Source organism: Anabrus simplex, chromosome 2 (genome assembly GCF_040414725.1).
Source record: "Anabrus simplex isolate iqAnaSimp1 chromosome 2, ASM4041472v1, whole genome shotgun sequence".
NCBI classification, from domain to species: Eukaryota; Metazoa; Arthropoda; class Insecta; order Orthoptera; family Tettigoniidae; genus Anabrus; species Anabrus simplex.
In genome coordinates this window covers 539,839,856-539,859,032 of record NC_090266.1, presented here as the reverse complement: position 1 = coordinate 539,859,032, position 19,177 = coordinate 539,839,856, and the positions used below count along the sequence as shown (strand labels likewise).

The 19,177-nt window shown below is 39.5% G+C and overlaps 1 protein-coding gene across 1 annotated transcript in view; it reads right to left on the bottom strand.

Annotated features, from left to right (window-relative positions):
• The window catches only part of LOC136863589 (cytosolic carboxypeptidase 6), a 1,034,988-nt gene that overhangs the window by 327,247 nt on the left and 688,564 nt on the right, over positions 1 to 19,177 (bottom strand). The window contains exon 7 of the mRNA XM_068226007.1: positions 1,189 to 1,303. Within this exon, the coding sequence (XP_068082108.1) occupies positions 1,189 to 1,303 (115 nt within the window). The remainder of the gene's footprint in view (positions 1 to 1,188; positions 1,304 to 19,177) is intronic.

The window sequence follows — 19,177 nt, the reverse complement described above, 5'->3', positions numbered from 1 at the left end:
TACACTCGTATCGATGTTTAATGAAAACGGGCTGGACTGAGTAGCTCGGACGGCGGAGCGCTGGCCTTCTGACCCTAACTTGGCAGGTTCGATCCAGGGTAAGTCCGGTGGTATTTGAAGGTGCTCAAATACGTCAGCCTCGTGTCGGTAGATTTACTGACACGTTAAAAGAACACCTGCGGGACAAAATTCCGTCACCGAAAACCGTAAAAGTAGTTAATGGAAGCTAGAAACAATAGTATTATTATTAATGAAAACGAATACTGCATTACAAGACCTTGACTAAGCACAATTGTTATTGGTTTTACGTCTCATTTATTATCTTTACGGTTTTCGGAAACGACGAATTGTCGGAATTTCATCTCACGGAAACCGGGTTAGAACCCACCAAAGTAGGCTGACAGTAGATTCTCTGTATTCTGAGTCGCTCAGATCAGAAGTAAGCCCAGAAAAGTTGTTGTTGTCGCCGAGGTAGTTTAAACCTTAGCCTGTACGCTTCTTAGCCGATTGATCAGGGTTCAGCCCCGGTATTTTGCTTTGAAATATGCTCTTTAACGTGCCAGTATACCTCTAATATTTAGATACTATAAAATTTCCATGTAGACGTTCTATTAAGCATAGTTGATTCAGATGTTCACTTTCAAAATTCAAGGGTGTGAGATCGAATTCTGGCACAGTCCTTCGACACTGAAGACTACATAAATGTACGAGACCTGTGTCTGTCCATTGATAATACAGAATTCTGTTGAACAAACTTGAATTAAGAAAGTAATTTACATCCATCAGCTTACTCTACCGGTCTGATTAAATTTTGGTCCTGCTCATTTGCTTCGTGTAAGAATACATTTTTGAATCTAGTACACAATGAAAGTTATAAATTTCAACACATTTATATCCTGTGTGATTTTTATAGGTTATGTAAAGTAAAAAAGCTGTAATTTGCAATTCGTTTACCACTGATATGACGATTGATTGCCCTGTATATCTTCCGTGTTTTATGCTATGATTTTTCTATAGTTGTTATTGGATTAATGAGTTTTTCTTGACTGTAAATAATATATTTGGAACTGACCTTGTTTTATAGGGAATTATAAAGTAAATGAAGGATTTGCTTTGAGAATAACATTACAGTTCATATATTTTCGTGTCATTTTGAGAAATTCACTTATAATAGAAGATGTTATTCACCTGTAATTTCCCAGGAACACTCCGTCAGGGTTCATCATTGGGACAATCTTGAAGATGACGTACTCGCGAAGAGCCACTGCGATGGGATGGCTGCTCGCCAGGAAGTCGATTAGCCCTGCAGCATTCAAATCATCTCAGTTAATAAAAATTATAATTGACGAGAAAGTATTTGGTTGATTTGACTGATGAATGGTTTATTTTTCATGGTAAGATTAAGATCAAGTGACGTTCTCTCGCATCAAACGAGTTACTTACACTGTACTTCAGGCGAGTTTTTTTACAGTTAAATATAACTGTACACCCAACCATTTAATAATTAATATGTTATATTAACTGAAATTGTAGTATATATAGGGCGTAACAGTAAGGTACCGCCAAACATTCAGAACATATTACTCACACGTAGAAGAAGAAAATGTGTTATCACATATGGACATGTGTCCAAAAACGCTTTCTTTTCATGTTAGAACTCATTTTCTGCAACTTTACACAGTACATTAATGATAGGAAACACACAGAACAGAACGTAGCAGCATACCACATGAAGTGTTCAAAATGCCCTCCGTTAGCTTAGACTCAAGCATCAACACATAGTCGCATTGAAAATTGGATGCACTGATGTGCCCCTGAAGCACTGGGTATCCATGTATCAATCATAATAATGTTACCTAACGAGATACATAACATCCAGGAAAATAACAGTCATGAGATAAACTTGATACATTCCTTTTATCTACGATTTACAGATAACACTGCATGTGTTTCATTTAAACACTGAAACTCCGAATCTGTATTAAGATAATTCTAAGCGGGAGTACTGAAACTACCAACAAACGATTGATCTGATAGTGTACCAACACTAGACTTCCAGGGTTCGTACGAAGTGTTAACCTACATGTCGCGATATCATACCCATCTCACATCTCTCTTGTATGCCTACACACGTTCCCAACGCCGTTTCAACTTATGGAAGGAGTCCTGGTAGACTATTTGCAGGATCACGCGTAGTTCAAATTGTGATAATAGTTTGATTTATTCCAATGACTGAAATTATCATCCTGTCGGAGTGCTTTTCAATATGGGAAGGGATTAAAGTCTGCCAGGTCAAGTTCAAGTTAGTAGGGAGGATGGAGAAGCATAGCTGTTCGCGTGTTTCAAAATTTCATGAATTAACAACGATGTATTTGCTGGCGCGTTGTCGTGATAGAGTCGTTTCTACACAACTCTGACCATTTTCTCCTGTTATTTTCTCTCACACGTTTCAAGAAGTCGATATACTATCAGCTAATCACAACTTGACCCTCAGACTTACTTTCTTGGGACACAACACATCTGATGTCAAATAAAGAGCGCCAACAACTCATTCACGTTCGACGTAACCTGCCACGCCTTTCCCAGTCGCGGAGAATTCATATAAACTGCCGTATTCATTTCATGCATCACTGTAAACTTTCTCCATACGTTAAAGCAGAAATGAATGTTGATACGCTGCTCGGGTAAGAAAGTACGAGAATGATTGCTGGTTCAAACAAGAACGAATAATGGAAGGAGAATACTCGGAATGAGGATATAAACGCTATTTTTTTTTTGCTAGGGGCTTTACGTCGCACCGACACAGATAGGTCTTATGGCGACGATGGGATAGGAAAGGCCTAGGAGTTGGAAGGAAGCGGCCGTGGCCTTAATTAAGGTACAGCCCCAGCATTTGCCTGGTGTGAAAATGGGAAACCACGGAAAACCATCTTCAGGGCTGCCGATAGTGGGATTCGAACCTACTATCTCCCGGATGCAAGCTCACAGCCGCGCGCCTCTACGCGCACGGCCAACTCGCCCGGTAAACACTAAATTAGGAATTAACTCGATGGATGAAGTTGGGCGAAGATAACGGCTTCGGCGATGGGACAGTGTGAGGAGCATGGAGGAGGATAGGTTACCCTAAGAGAATAACTGGCTTGGCTATGAAAGGTAAGCAAAGTAGAGGGAGACCAAGACGACGATGGCTAGACTGAATTTCTAATGATTTGTTGATAAAAAGGGACGGAAGTAAATTGAGCCGTTGAGCTGTTTGGAAATGGAAGATACGCTGAGGTAATTCGCGCATGCTTGCAGACAGGCATAATAGTTCACAGTGAAAATATATGTATGTATAATGTTATTTGTTTATGTATTTCTTTCATTCTTTCTTTACTTCAACTTTGTTCTTTAAGGATACAGTGGCGTATGCTGGAATCAAGACGTGGGCTACCACTAGGCTTAGGTTACCCCTTTACGATGGTTGGTTTAGTGAAAGTCAAGCCTTTAGCGTTTTGAGCTGTAGCCATTAACCAACAGAGTAGACTGCTGTGCTGTCAAGGCTGCTTTACAATCTACTGCCCTAGCCTCTGCCACTGCCAATACTCAACACCTGATCAGCGGAGATGGTAGCAAATTAAAGTCCGGATTTGTGGCTGAATGGATAGCATGCTTGGTTTTTTTCCGATGGCCCCGGTTTAATTTTCATAATCAACCCCGTCATACTGGTAATTACCCTGGCTTGGGGACTGGGTATTTATGACATCTTCACCATTCATTTTGTCCTCATTACGTCACCACCAAGCCTATACAGATGCCATGCATCGTTATTATTATTATTATTATTATTATTATTATTATTATTATAAAATAAAAGTGGTTGTACCCATCGTTCACTGGTAAATTAGCTTCCTCTGGAGATCAGTGATGATGTCCGGCCCATAATCACGGGTTCGATTCCAAACAACAAAAGAGAACACTGTATCTTAAAGATTACATTTCATTTTTAGCAGATCTAGCCTTCCCATAAAAAGAAAACTGTATTACTCCTATAACAGGAGTCTTCAGTGTCTTCCTACAAGGATGTAGAAGTAAACGGGAGTGAAATACCAGCACTCTGTTATCTATATAATTAAGTCAGAAGTATGAAGTGAGGAAGTATATACGATGAATAACACATGGTTGATAGCAGTAGCGATCAGATGGACCGCAGCCTAGCGCACCTATCGTCCCTGTCCCCGCACCTGTCCGATGCACAGCAGCAAGCAGAGCGAGGCGAGTCGAGGGGAGAGGGACGAGAGTCTGGGCTGCAATATCGGTCTCCGATGCCTTGCTCTCAGAAATACGTGCTACGTTTTCTACCATTTCTTTCAAGTTTTGTATATGGAGCTAAAACAAATGTCCTACTAAAAGAAGCCAACGCCCCATTAGGATCACTTAAACTACCAAATTCAGATGCTTACATTATAATGTGCTTTAGATTTCCATCGTTCGCATTTGAGGTTTTGGCTTCACCGATAGCCTTGGTAGCCATCAGTATACGCCACTGCTACGGAAGTTACCTCCGAACACAGTAAACAATACATAAAATGAAATTAAGTAAAACACAGCTGGATTAAGCGAGAGAGAGAAAATAAAAAAATACAGAGAAAGTAACTCATTGTCTTGCAGGCAAACCTCACACCTTCAAATACCTCTAAACTAATATAAAATGTATAATGAATCAATGTAGATAAAAATATGTTGGCCACGCAGAGCTAAAAATTAATAAAATGACATGATAACATGATGTAGTGTTAACAATCTATTTAATATCATATATATAGAATTTTCAGTCCACCTGGTTCACCAAAATATCCCTCATAAGCTATCATAAATAGCCAAGGTATCACTGAACAGTAGTACTAGGGAAATGGCGAGTTCACTAATTTCCCATTGCCTTCCTCAGTGAACCAGTGAGTCCTTTTACATATGAATCTGCCAACCCCTCTGAAACGCAGACGTCAACCGATTCTAAAAGCTGTACTTTCACACTACATATTACAGTGACTGGCTGCATAAGGAATGTTGATGTTGGTGTTGATGCGAGTCATTTTCATATTGACAAAGCCATAGATGAGACTGAGGAGGATTTATGAAAAGTATTGGTTTGGTCTGTACCGGAAGAAACTCGTAGAACTACAACCATCAGAAATGGATCTGGGGTGTAAAATAAAGTAGGTAAGCTAAATATTAATATTGGAAGATCTCCATAATGTGGACAAACTTGCGAATTGTCATTGCAAAATCAAAACCGTTAGCAGGTAGGGTTCTTAACATTCTTTCCTATTAACACTATCGGTGAATTTCATAGAATGATGAATATGAAACAATATTACCAGAACAGTTGCCATGTCTTTGAATTAGGCCTATCCGATTTCACTCTAGCCGGAAATTCTTTATGGACAATTCTCTCCTTTACTAAAACAAATGTTCTACTATAAGCGGCCAGTGCCCCATTAGGATCACTGAAACTTCGAAATTCAGTCCGATCTTACTGGTTTTAACGTTCACGAAAATTAGCCAAATGAGTTTATAACTGCCAACACTTTTAGGTTGAACTGATTTTACGGTCTGAAAAGTATGGGTAAGGGCTGTTCTGAGTCATGGCGCCCAATGTGAATTTTTCTGTCAGCATTTTTGATTGGTGCAGACTTCAGAAATGCCATGATCTAACTTACCTTAACCTAACAGTCCTAACCTAACCACACAGGCTCCCTGCAAGAGCCCATCGGTCAGGTTGGTGATCAGTTTTGGGGGAGGGGCGGATACCCTGAACCGTACCTCGGTCCGCAAACAAATCGGGAGGAGATAGACCCTCCCACTCCTGGACTCTCCATCCGTCAATCAAAAATTATTCGGTCTCCTCCAGTCACCCTCGGCCATGCCCAAGGGTGGTGGTCCGCTGGAGAGAGACTAGCTGTCGACTATTCACCTGTAGATGAGATGCATGTGTCTTTCCCTGTGCGATGCTCTTTATGAACAGTCTCTGAAATGAAGTTGAGGAGACACTCGTAGAACTACGACACATACAGCACTGGTAACATTTAAGTTTGCTTTACAAATTTTAACTTCCTGCACACGCTACGAACCGATGCGTTTGAAGTTAGTTACCTTTATAACACACCTAGATAGATCTTACATTCAGTTAGGAGAAACTGCGGTAATTGAAAAGCAAATCGTAAAATTAAAAACAAAAGTGTTGGGTTTCGCAATTAACATTCCCTCAGTGAGCGAAGCACACATCCCGCATAGCTCAGTTTTAATTACTGCGTTGATGGGGGTGAAAGTTCCTTTTGGGTATCATTGCAAGTACCTAGGTGTTAATATAAGGAAATATCTTCATTAAGGCAATCACATAAATGTGATTGTAAATAAAGGGTACAGATATCTGTACATGGTTATGAGGGTGTTTGGGGTTGTAGTAAGGATGTAAAGGGAGGGCATATAAGTCTCTGGTAAGATCCCAACTAGAGTGTGCTTCCACTGTAAGGGACCCTCACCAGGATTACTTGATTCAAGAACTGGAAAAATTACAAAGAAAAGCAGCTCGATTTTTTCTGGGTAATTTCCGAAGCGTTACAAAAATGTTCCAAAGTTTGGGCTGGGAAGACTTGGGAGAAAGGAGACGAGCTGCTCGACTAAGTGGTATATTCCGAACTGACAGTGGAGAGATGGCGTGGAATGACATTTGTAGACGAATAAGTTTGAGTGGTATCTTTAAAAGTAGGAAAGATCACAATATGAAGTTAAAGTTGGAATTCAAATGCGACAAATATTCGTTTGTAGGAAGGGGAGTTAGGGATTGGAATAACTTACCAAGGGAGATGTTAAATAAATTTCCAATTTATTTGAAATCGTTTAAGAAATGGCTTGGAAAACAACAGTTAGGGAATTGCCACCTGGATGACTGCCCTAAATACAGATCAGTAGTGATTGATAGCGGATGTTATCAGATTTCTGCAGACGCGAATCCTATATAATATACACTAGCTTGCAGATAGACTTATGCCGAGTTGTGAGAATATGACAGAACTGAATGTAATGAAACTCGCTATGTAAAGACTATGAACAAAGCGCTACCGTAGAGGCTATGAATAATGCTATAAATGCCTGCTCGCATGGTAGTTAGAGTAAAGTCCAAAATTTCATCCTGGTATTTCTACGTTATTTGCTGCTCTACCGAAAACTACTACATAACAAAAGTTGTAAGAAATACTATCTTCTTATATATAAAGTTGTAGGGTGTCCGCTGTCTGCAATGTCATTTACTTCTCCAATTTTGACATATTTTTCCGTTTTAGTTCAACTCAAGTTCGTATCAGTAGTTTTTAGCTTTCGAGTCTGTTTGTCTGTTTGTTCCACCATCACGGGTAAACAGCTTAACAGATCTCGACCATTCTTCATATTTAGAGTCTGCTCATCAAGTAGCAGGTTTCTGAATGCATGTTATTTAAAAATCACAGTATAGACCGGGGTTTATAGGAAGATCAGTAGTTTTCAATTTTCTCTTACACTATTGACTATATCTCGACCAAACTTCATATATAGAGTCTACTGTACCAGGAAAAGTTGTGGGCAAAGGGCATGAGTAGGACCTCAGGGAGTGGAACTGGGTTTTGGAGCCGATACAGAGAAGGATAGTCTCGCAGAGCGAATAATAGATGGTAAATAATTTTTTTTCTTAAAAAGATTTATTAATTTTTCACCCTGCGGTATGATTATTGACTCAAATTTTGCATAGAAATTAAATGTCGAAAATAATCTCCTTAAAAAAAATGGCATAAATATCATTGGTTTCAAAGTCTTTCATATGTGGGAATTTCCACCTAAAGTCTTTTTAAACCTAAGCACACTTTTATAATGAGAAATTATCAAAGTTTTCAGTTCTCAGTTCGTCAATCTCGATATATAACACACTTGAAAGCCTACAGTCTTTCTACTGAAATTAAATTTATCACTTTTGAGAAATTATGAAAATTGTTCACACGCGACACTGAAGTTTCACTGTTCAAAATAAATGAAAAGGTTTAGTCAGTTTGTTACTCACTTATGACAAGAACTGTTGCTACCAAATGTCGAAAGATGGACGTCTGGAATGTTCCATGTAGAATCAGGATTGGCGATGTTGACGTTCCCAATGAGGTGATGACGGCTGGAACTGGATCACGTTGAGTTGTAGCTTGTTCGGGTGATTTTCGCACACGAAAATGGCGTATGAAGAATCACAGTCCTTTCTGTACGAAATGCTATTTACAGTCGTTATTGAAACGTTCATAATCACACAGTTCACATAAAAAAAAAGAAAGTAAGTCGATAAGCACAGTCTTTGAACACAGTCTGAAGTTGCTAGGGATTATTTTCTGCTAATCCTGTTACTATAATGTTATATTAACACAGAAAAGTTCTCACTTTTTCACTCAAATTACTACTGTGAGTCTTATGTTGGTGTGACGTGAATATGAGTTCTGGTAATTCTAAGTATTAGGCTCAGTAAAAGTTCAATGTTACTTGAAGTTACCTAAGTCCACAAGTAATGAAATAGTTAATATTTGTACTCCAATAAGTTCACTCGCGTTACAGTCTTAAATATCTTTAGGATTATATTGTAATCGCAACGCGATATACTAACTGCAGTGCGACGTCCTTTAATAATTCTATCGGTGATAGAATTTCGCGTTCCGGAGATACGACGGAAAGTACTTCTACCGTGACTGCGCGAACATACTGTACGCGGGCCGGTCTCTTCGCTATCTCACTCACACAGCTGTTTGCTTGTCCTTGTACTAGTTTGCGGGCTGTCTGGCCTTGACATATATAGATACCAGCGCAGGGAGGGGTGGCGGCTCTCTCGGCCTTGTGACCATGATTACGTAATTTCGTTGAGACTTTAAATTATTATAACTCAACAACCGTTTGATGAATTAATTTGAAATTTACAGGGATTAACTTTTATGATGTTTGCTATAATTCAGCGTTTGTCCCGTTGAAATTGGTTAAGGCGTTAAAAAGCTGTTAAAAGAATATTTCTTTCGAGAAATATCTATAGGGGAGGTGAGCTTCAAGCGACAGGTGACGTCACTTGACTCCGCCTAGCGCACTCGTAGGGTCTGGCACATACTGGAACATTCTTTACATGGATGTTCGTACGTCGGTCGGATCTTTAATGCTGGAAATAACATTTCTTTCAATTAACATGGACCAGGACCTAGGCCTTCCTGGTACACTACTTATCCAGAAGCAGATTTCAATATGCATATCGTTCAAAAATCACTGAACAGAGTGGGGTTTTATAGGAAAACCAAAATAGGTTTTTTCATTTTTCTCATACATTATTGACTATATCTCGATCAGACTTCATATTTAGAGTCTACTTATTAGGAAGAGGATTTTAATACCCATATAATACGAATCACTGAATAGACCGGGGATTTATAGGAGGACCAGAAGAGACCTTTTTCAATTTTCTCTTTCATTATTGAATATATCTCGACCAAACTCCATATTTCGAAACTATTCATCTGGGAGCAAGTTTCCATGTGCATATCATTTAAAAATAACTGAATAGACTGCGAGTTTGTAGGAATATCAGAAGAGATTTTGTAAATTTTCTCTTACAATATTTATTATATGTAAACTCTATGGACTATATATGAAATCCCACTTCATTTTAAATATTTTATGTTAGGTACATTATTTCGCATAGTCTTCAAATGACGGAGAAAATTACTATTTTCTACGGCTTCATGCTCTGCAGACAGTGGAGGACATCATTGCAGACCTACAGTTATTTGAATGATCCATAACAGGAGAAAATCACAAGATGTATGGTATTTCGCTCAGCTAGAAATTTAACCCCACCTAATGTAACTGAACCCCGAGGAAATATGACGTAGAATTTTTTTCTTTGGCACGGGTCTGTCTGTCGTTCTGGTTATCTATCTGTTTATATCCCATTTCTAACAGTGCAAACTGCTGGACGTATTTCAACCAAACTGTGTATTTGGAATCTCTTCACTCAGATCTGTGTTATCAGATGCATATGATGTCATGGTAATCACATGAAGTTGGCATTTACAGGGAGATTATTCTCAAATATTTTCGTTAACATTAGGTCTATCAAAAGACTGCATATAACAATCGTTTAAGAATATGTTATTTCCGTTCCTTTATGCCATGTACGTATTTATCGTACGACGTATAATAACGCAGATGATTACGGAGAATTGGATATTTTGCCCAAGTCCCATGGGACATGTTGCGCATGTCAATTCAAGGAGGGTAACGGGAAAACTAAAGAGCAATTTTACTCTTTTTGACAGAACAAATATTAAGGGAGGTATCATCAACGTCAGAGCGCCACGCCATTGGTCAGGGATACAATATGCAACCTGAGAACCATGGCGAATTTCGCACAACTTCGGACTAATGTACCTTGCAATAAATTCGGAATACTCATTCTCCCTCGACTTTGTTCAGCTTCATCACATTTCACGTTACTGCCACGCGCTTTCGTACGAAAATATCATTCTAACATGTCGCATTAAACGTGTGAATATGTAAACATGTTACTTTGCATAAATTCCTGAAGGAAACATGGAATCCACTGCAAATTCCCGTGCGAAGAACGAGTAAAAATGCTTGCTTATAGAGGAAGAGGTGGGAATATGGAACCCTGCTGGTAATATGGAACCCCTAATTATCTGGAAGACAATAAGGTGCTCCCTAGCGGTGACAGCGGGAACTAGTTGCTTTCGTGCTCAATGGTTAGCGGAACTGCTGGCGGCGCCAGTTGAGTAATAGATCTCTAGTGAGCATGACATGTATTTTTCGGCTCCTCACAAAACTTTAATAGGTATATAAAGTTTTGTTTATTTCTTTCTCTTTGCTTTTTTCAACTATCTTGTAAATGTGAAGGCTTGTTACACAGGCTTTAATTAACCTCATTATATAGTTCCAAATGTTATAGTTGTATTTGTTAAGGTCTTATTTAGTGTTCATTTCAGCATGCCGATGTCGATAATATGGAAACCTTCAATGCTGGTAATATGGAACCGGGTTCCATATTAAAGGCATACTATACATTTTTATAACTCAATCCGAATGGTGTTCTTTACACTTTTTTAGATGCCACGAACATCGCTTCAGACGAAATCGTGTAAAAAAAGGAAGTTATGGGATAAGGAAGAGATGAAAGAGGCTGTTATGGGTGTTACGGCTGTACGGGAGAAGAAAATTGGACTGAAGAGAGCGGCGAAGCAGTTTCGTGTTCCAAAAACAACATTAAGGAGACTGGCCCTCGATACTGTGCTTTCCGCTGAGAATGTGTAACCGTACGTATGTACGATCCCCGAGTTTTTAGGTTAGGAAATTTTCGTATATAGTTTGTTAGGTTAAAATCATGTAATTTTGTTTATTTACCATGTAAAAACGTAATATTATAAGAAGAATGTATAGTTAGGGAATATTGCATATGTTCATCATTATATTTTGTATAAATTTCCGTTTGGGTAAGAGTCTGTAAATATGGCCTAGCCGTAAGGATTGTGCAACCGGGAAAACTGCGACTATATCGGGAAGGACGGTTGAAGTCAGTTGGATGTGTTGCAACAGGTGGCTTGAAAACACGGGGTACGGCAGGTTGTATCGGTTGAAGAATTGGAGTGAATCAATGTGGACATACGTGAGTGGACGGTCTATGTCACATCATATACTCGATAACCAATGCGAGGGCTTTGTTTTGAGCGAGGTTTGTGTTGTCAGAGTGACGCGGGAAGAAGTGCCGGTGTGAGCGTTGCTACCACTAAACTTTTCAGGACGCGATTACCACGTGTAGCAAGCACATATAAGTGGGTACGCGTGTGCGGCGAGTCATTCTGATTCTGATTCTGATTCTCATTGTGTTTCCGACTCTGATGCTGATACTGAGTGTTTCTCATTTGTACTGGTCTGCGGGAGCGACGTATTTGCGCAGTTTGCTATACGATCTGCTATTGTACGTGAGTATCTGTTACGGAGCGATCATGGTATAATCTCAACAACTTACCGGCTTTGCAGTGGACTTTCTGTAAAAAGAAAGTGTTTGTTTGGAACTTGTCACCCGAGTATGCAGCTTCAGTTGGTGGAGAATTTTGCTGTTTGCTTGCCTCCGGACATGTAACGCTTTCTGTCCAGCCAGCAATTGGAAAGAATTCAAGACGTCGACGAAGAAGTGTAAATAAGGTTAGGGATGCTCGTCTTAAGAAGGTTGCATCCATATGTAGAGAAATAGTCGTCGTACTTTTCTCTACCAGATTAGAATTCACGGTAACAGTGGAGTGCGAAGGGGCTCTTACCTGGAGGTATGTTAAAAGTATAATGATGTTCTATGTTTATTGAAGATTTTAATGATGTGTAATTTGCCTTTGTAAGACGGCAAACGAGTAAATCTCGTGAAGAGATGATTTTGTTGGGTATTGTGTATATTAGCTCTATGTAAACGGCCAGCACTAAGTGGGTTGCATTAGTGTTGATTTTGTTGGTGTTTGTCACATATTAGTTATTATTCGATGTTCTATGTTTATTGAAGATTTTAATGATGTGTAATTTGCCTTTGTAAGACGGCAAACGAGTAAATCTCGTGAAGAGATGATTTTGTTGGGTGGTATTGTGTATATTAGCTCTATGTAAACAGCAAGCACTAAGTGGGTTGCATAAGTGTTTATTTTGTTGGTGTTTGTCACATATTAGTTCTTATTCTGGGAGTAAAGTCATAGAATCAAACTTAAAGTGAGTCTTTTGTCAGTGGAGTAAGGCTGAACCTGGCATGTTACCCAAATTTAATTTCAGGGGTTATATAGCAAAGAGGTAAGGTTACAAAGCAAGTCTGGAGCCTCGTCAGCCTGATGACCGTCGCCTTGAGAGAGAGAGTGGCTCGTTGCTCTACACCATTAAATATTCCTGCAATTGTTTTGCAGGTGGCGCCCATTATCCTTGTTATTTACACTTATTTGAGTCAACGTTTATCTGTTCAGTATTTCAGTAGTTAGCAGTAGTTGCAAATGTGGTAGTGAAAAAACTAGGAAGGAAACCTATCCTTCCAGAGTGAATAGAAAAGGAACTTGTGGATTACCTCCTTCTAATGGAAGCCAATTATTATGGATTCACGCGCATGGACGTTCGTAAAATGACATTCCAGCTTGCAGTCCGAAATGGTATGAAGAATCCTTTTGGAGGCGAATGTGCAGGCAGAGCCTGGTTTGACCATTTCATGCGTCGTCGTTGTGACAAGTTGGCCATCAGGAAACCAACTGGGACGTGCGGATTTAATTCAGCGTGATGTCGAGAGGTTTGAGGAGACCTAATATTCCTAGAAATTATCTGGACTAATATCTTTCGAGTGTTAGAAGGGCAGGATTTAGGAGAGTAATAATCACTATTTAATGAAGTATAACCTTATTTAGTGATAGTAAAAATTAGGGCTCGGGTAAATATGTGCTTAACCTCTCAAGAATATGTATTTGTTAATGTGCTTAAAAGTAGAAAATATGCTATGAAATTTGCAAAATATGTTCTTAAATTTGTACTTGATAGAAATGTCTCCTAACTCTCGCACAAAACGGTTCAAAGTAACACTCATTACACTTTTGGGACGCTGAAACGAGAACTCCACACTCCCAGTCAATGTCTTACAAGTCTGGCAGACCACTGTAATATCAGGTAAAATATCCTGTTAAGATACGGACTAGTGGAGGGGAAAGGAGGCTTAATGAGACTCTGACGGCTTTAGCCCCCGCTGTTCTTATTGACCGGGGAAATGCTGCCTTCAAATACAATACAGAGACAAGGGTGCATTGACCAAATAGAGAAGCCAGTTGCTAGAATTGTTATGTATCGAAAATATGGGCAGGATACATCTAAGAAGGAGGACATATCGCCGTATATAGGAAAAATGTACTTATGAATAAATACTCCAGATATGCATTGAACCCATGAACTTTGAGTCATAAGGAGCCAGAGTCCTAAATTCACTACATGAGGCACCATATAATTCCAGCGGGCCAGGTCATGAGGAGCTCTAGTTACATTTTTATTTCTGACCAGAGACGGCATGTAGAGAACAGATGAGATAATTCTCATTCTCACGCAACAGAAATTACGTCACCCACGCTTGTAGAATGTGCAGGGATACGAAGTAATTGGTGACGAAACCGTCGTGGTAAACGTCAAGAGGTCGTAAATGAAACAATTTGGTTGTTAGTTGTAAAGACTTTAGGCCGCTAAGTGTCCCAAGAAGGAAAATTACCGAAAGGACGCGCCTGTTTGTTTAAACTCTGTTACATCGACCAAAATATAGTGCCTAGCTTATGAGTTAGTTTAAAGACTCACATTTTTTCGCTAGTGGTTTTACGTCGCACCGACACAGATAGGTCTTATGGCGACGATGGGATAGAAAAGGCCTAGGAGTTGGAAGGAAGTGTCCGTGGCCTTAATTAATGTACAGCCTCAGCATCTGCCTGGTGTGAAAATGGAAAAACCACGGAAAACCATCTTCTCGGCTGCCGACAGTGGGCTTCGAACCCATTATCTCCCGGATGCAAGCTCACAGCCGCGCACCCCTAACCACACGACCAACTCACCCGGTCCAAATTTGTTAAGAGAAACCCTTAATGCTTATCATCAGCACCGCTACTAAACTAAGAATCAACCATAACTGCACTTTCTATGAGGGAAATCTGTGTCAGAAAACTTTTAGCGGTAAATGCAAACAGCATGGGAGTGGGAGAAAAATGTATAAAACCACGCCGCTCAATTTGCGATCGCCCATTGTGTCCCGTGAATTTGAGGTGACTCCACGCATTTCAGAATAACATTATAAACTTGTTGGGAAGACTAAGTCCCTATAGGGGAGATAGGTTTTGGCGAAGATGGCTATAACATCACCTCCAAGTGGAGATACGTTAGAAGGTAAATCGACGGCATTCCAAAATGTGGAATTATCATTCAGATTCGGTTTCAGACAGCAGATGGTCATTAGTATTGCGTGTGCCGATCGGTGGTTTGACAAACGTGTTCGGTCCTTGCAAGGAAGAAACGTGTGAAGGGCGTTTATATTTTTTGTATGTCATTATTTTCAGATGAGTGAATAAAATAAGCCAAAAACATTTCACCCAAGATAGGAATCCTAATGAAAGGAAAAGGTTTTATAAAGCCACTACCTGTTGGGATGGCTATATAAGATACTGAGAGAGGCTGGTGGGCCTGTAAAGATGCAAGGCCACGTACGACTTCCAGGTATGTAAGCTACCCTTTGTTTACTTCATTATGTCACCATTTTATTCCTGTGTCTGTGACGCACTTTGGTCACCCTTTTTATTTCGGGAAATGTCAGAGGTATACGAAGAAAGATCATTTTATGTTTCTTGGATAATCGGTAGAGCCGCAAAAGTAACGTGTGAAATGTTGTACAGTAGTAGATTTGATGGTTGTGAAACGAATGTAATGTGTAGAGCGGATTATCATTTCCGTACGTTTACTCCTATATTTGTTGTTTGCCTAAGGTGTTAATTTATAATGAAATTCTGTTCAGTGTAAAGAAGCAATTCCCTTAAGTGTAATCCGTGGTTTACCATTTAGAGCGGTTGTGTAGTAATGATGGAACGCCAGCTGTTGCGGAGAGCACGCTCAGACTCAGATATGCAAGAAGAGATGGTTAATTTATTACAGATTGTTTTATGTAACAACATAGTGGATTGCATAAGAGAGAGGTTCCATATTATTGTCGTGTAGAGAGTTTGAGGTAGCAAGTGGTTAAAGTCTTGCAGAGTTAGGGGGAAATTAGGCTCAGGAGGTTGAAATCCTGTCGTGTTGAAGTGATATTTGTTGCCGGGATTTTTCATTTAGGGAACCAGAGGATTAAATTGTGTATTTAGTGATATGGGAATAGGGTCATTCCATAGTTAGGATCCCACGTGAAACCGTGGTGGCTAGGAACATTTCAAGTGACGTTTTAAAAGAAATCTTTTCGCATAATCTGCGTTGGTTAAGTATTGTCAACGAGGTAAGATTTCATTTTGATATAGTGATAAGAGACAACGTGTTTGCTTTCATAGAGGTCATGAGAGAAGGGTCTTCTTTCCAGGTAGTAAATCATCTCTTTCGGCGAGCGAGCCAGCTCATTTGTCAGAAAGGAATTGTAACTGAGATTTTGTCATTTATAATAAATGTTTGGAAATAAATTTCATTACTTAAGAAGAGAATCATTTGGTAGAGAACTTGATATTCATTATAGGTGCAACGAGAATGATACGATGTTGTGTTATGTTGTAAATAACCATTTTCAGGGGTGTCGAAATTTTAGAACCTATAGTAATTTTGCTTCGTGTTATTGAGGATTGTCCAAGGTCTTGCGATTATTTTATTTGAATTGCACGATAGCTTGTCAACCCATGGAGTTCGTGATGGATGAGTTGTTGTTTTTGCTGTTGTTGTTTTTGTTGGTTCCCAAGGCACAAGTGTAGGTTCGTGTGGTATAAGGTCATGCCTGTAGAACACATGGGAGTGCAGTAGTCCATTTACTCTAGTGTTTGGGTGAGGTGCATTACGACACTTGACTCTCATCAGCATAGAATCATATCGGGAGAAGGTACCGGAATTAGTCCAAGGAATAACCGTAGACGTTATAAGAGATTGACATGGGTTGTTTTATTTTGCTTTGCGTGTAAATTTATGCAGATTATAGGATTTAAGGTTAGGATTATCCAAGGTAGCGTCTTAATAATTATTAGTGTTATAACGTAAACTTGATGAGGGACATCTTGAAATAAACAAATGGTACAGGTAGTTATGACCATGTTTTCCGTATTCCAGCTGCGAAACAAGAAAACTATGAGAGCAAACAATAAATTAAATATTTTATTTTAAAGGAATGTTTCTGGTAAATATGTTGAAGTGATAACGTAAATGTAATTGAAACGGATAGGTAGTTTAAAGAAATCTCTCCGTCCGGGATAGATACATTTGATGTTAGTTAGGATTATGAGAATACTTCACTTATTAATTTATTAAATTCAGTGAAACTGTATATTGAGAATTAGGTTAAAACCAAGTGACTAATTGAAAAATATAATTTGGAAATCTCAGTTTTATTTGCTGGGATAATTCAACTTATTAACGTAACGATTAAAGGGACATGTCCGAAGCAAGGGACTTACTGCCTCAAATGTTGTGAGAGTTTGTTATTGTTGTTGCTGTTATTTTTATTTTGATTTATTGAGCACCAGATGCGCTGGCGATTTACTAACGTGGAACTACTTTAACTTAATTGTGTTCAGCCTTCAGCCTAGAAATTTGGGTGATCATGGGGTCATAAACCTCAGTGACTTAGATTAGGACCATCTGTCATTATAGCATCTTTCTCTTGCGGGCATCATCCACAATGACTTTAACGTAAATCACAAAGTTAGATGTCGGTCCATGACATAGTCGCTGGTCACATCGATTCAATTAAGAGTCCATGCTGTACAACCACTCTGTGGCACATACCGATTGGATATCCTTAATTATACTAAGAATCCAGAGCTCATGTTACGGAGGCTGGATTATCACGAATCATTATGGCGGTACATGCAGTCGCACATGGAAGCCGATCTTAGGAATCTCCAGACTTTCTTTATTTTATTCTTAAATTAAGGCGGTGGTTTCTAGTAAGGATGCCCCTCAGGCAATCGAGTTAAGGTCACCAAAGCCAGCGTCTCTCTTCATCGTTGTTATTATTCGTTTGTTTCTAAATGGACAAGCATGAATTCGTTGATCATCTGTTATGAAATGGCACAAGTTTTCCGATGTCATTTCAAATGGTTAATGAACCTACACTTTTAATTCGAGTTACTTATTGTAGACATTAGTTTTAAATTACTGAAACCCTCCTCTTACCTAAGCAAGTGACGAAGAACTTATAAGCGACCCAAGAGGAATATCTCATTCCGATTGCTTATAGGTGGGGAGAATTTGTCCTTGGTTTACCCAGACTGTGAGCAATTTTAGTTACAAGTTGTCCCCACTTTTACATCCTGGGGTATACGAAATTCCTTGTACTTGCGGTAAGGTATACATTAGCCAAACATGCCGATCCATTGGTACTCGTATCAACGAACATGAAAGTAATATTCGTCTCAACCAGCCAGACAAATCGGCAATAGGTGAGCACGCTCTATCGTCGGGTCATGATGTCATGTTCCAAGATGCTCGAGCTCCTACTCACACTAGACACTACAGGTCTAGGATTATACGGGAAGCAGTTGAAATACGTAGAAATCCTAACAATTTCAACAGGGATACCGGCTATCCATGAAGCAATACCTGGTTGCCAGCCATTAAGGATTTAGGTAGGTAGTTCCCTTCCCTATCCCTTCACTACTGTTATTTCGTCTCGATGTTTTCCAAATTCGTACGTTCCTCATCGCCAGATGTTTCATTCCAGGCTTGTGTCAATGTCATACCATATTATTTATTTATTTATTTATCGTGTCAGAGGTACAAAGTAAGTGAGACAAAAATTAAACAAAGAAATTTTAAACATTTGTTGACCAAAAATTGGCCACGACAAGCGCATTTGGAGTTACCCTCATTGAATCTTTAATGGTACAAGTGGCTGGAGAAGATGGACACAGTAGAAGATGTTCGTTAGTCTGCTTAGTACCACACTTGCAGTAAACTGTCTCCACAGGAATGCCCCATTTCTGTAGGTTGGTCTTGCATCTCGTGGTACTGGAGCGTAATCGATTGAGAGCCTTCCATGTTGTCCACTTTTCAGAATGTCCAGGAGGAAGTTCTTCCTTTGGAACCATCCGTTCTCTCAAATGTTGACATTTTCCCCGCCACATTGAGATTCTTGCTTGTTGTGGAGTTCCTTTAAGAGCTTCAGTGGTTGTCAAGAAGCTCTTTCTTGATTTCAACCTAGGATGTGCTGGTTGACAGGCATACAGAGGATGGGCTTCCATAGTCATAGCCTTGCTTCTCTCATGCCTAGCAGCAATCTCACGTCGGATTTCAGATGGTGCTATACCAGCGAGACAGTGGAGTTTATCTATGGGAGTAGGTCTTAAACAACCTGTGATAATACGGCAGGTGTCATTTAGTGCTACATCTATGTTTTTGGCATGGCTGGACTTATGCCACA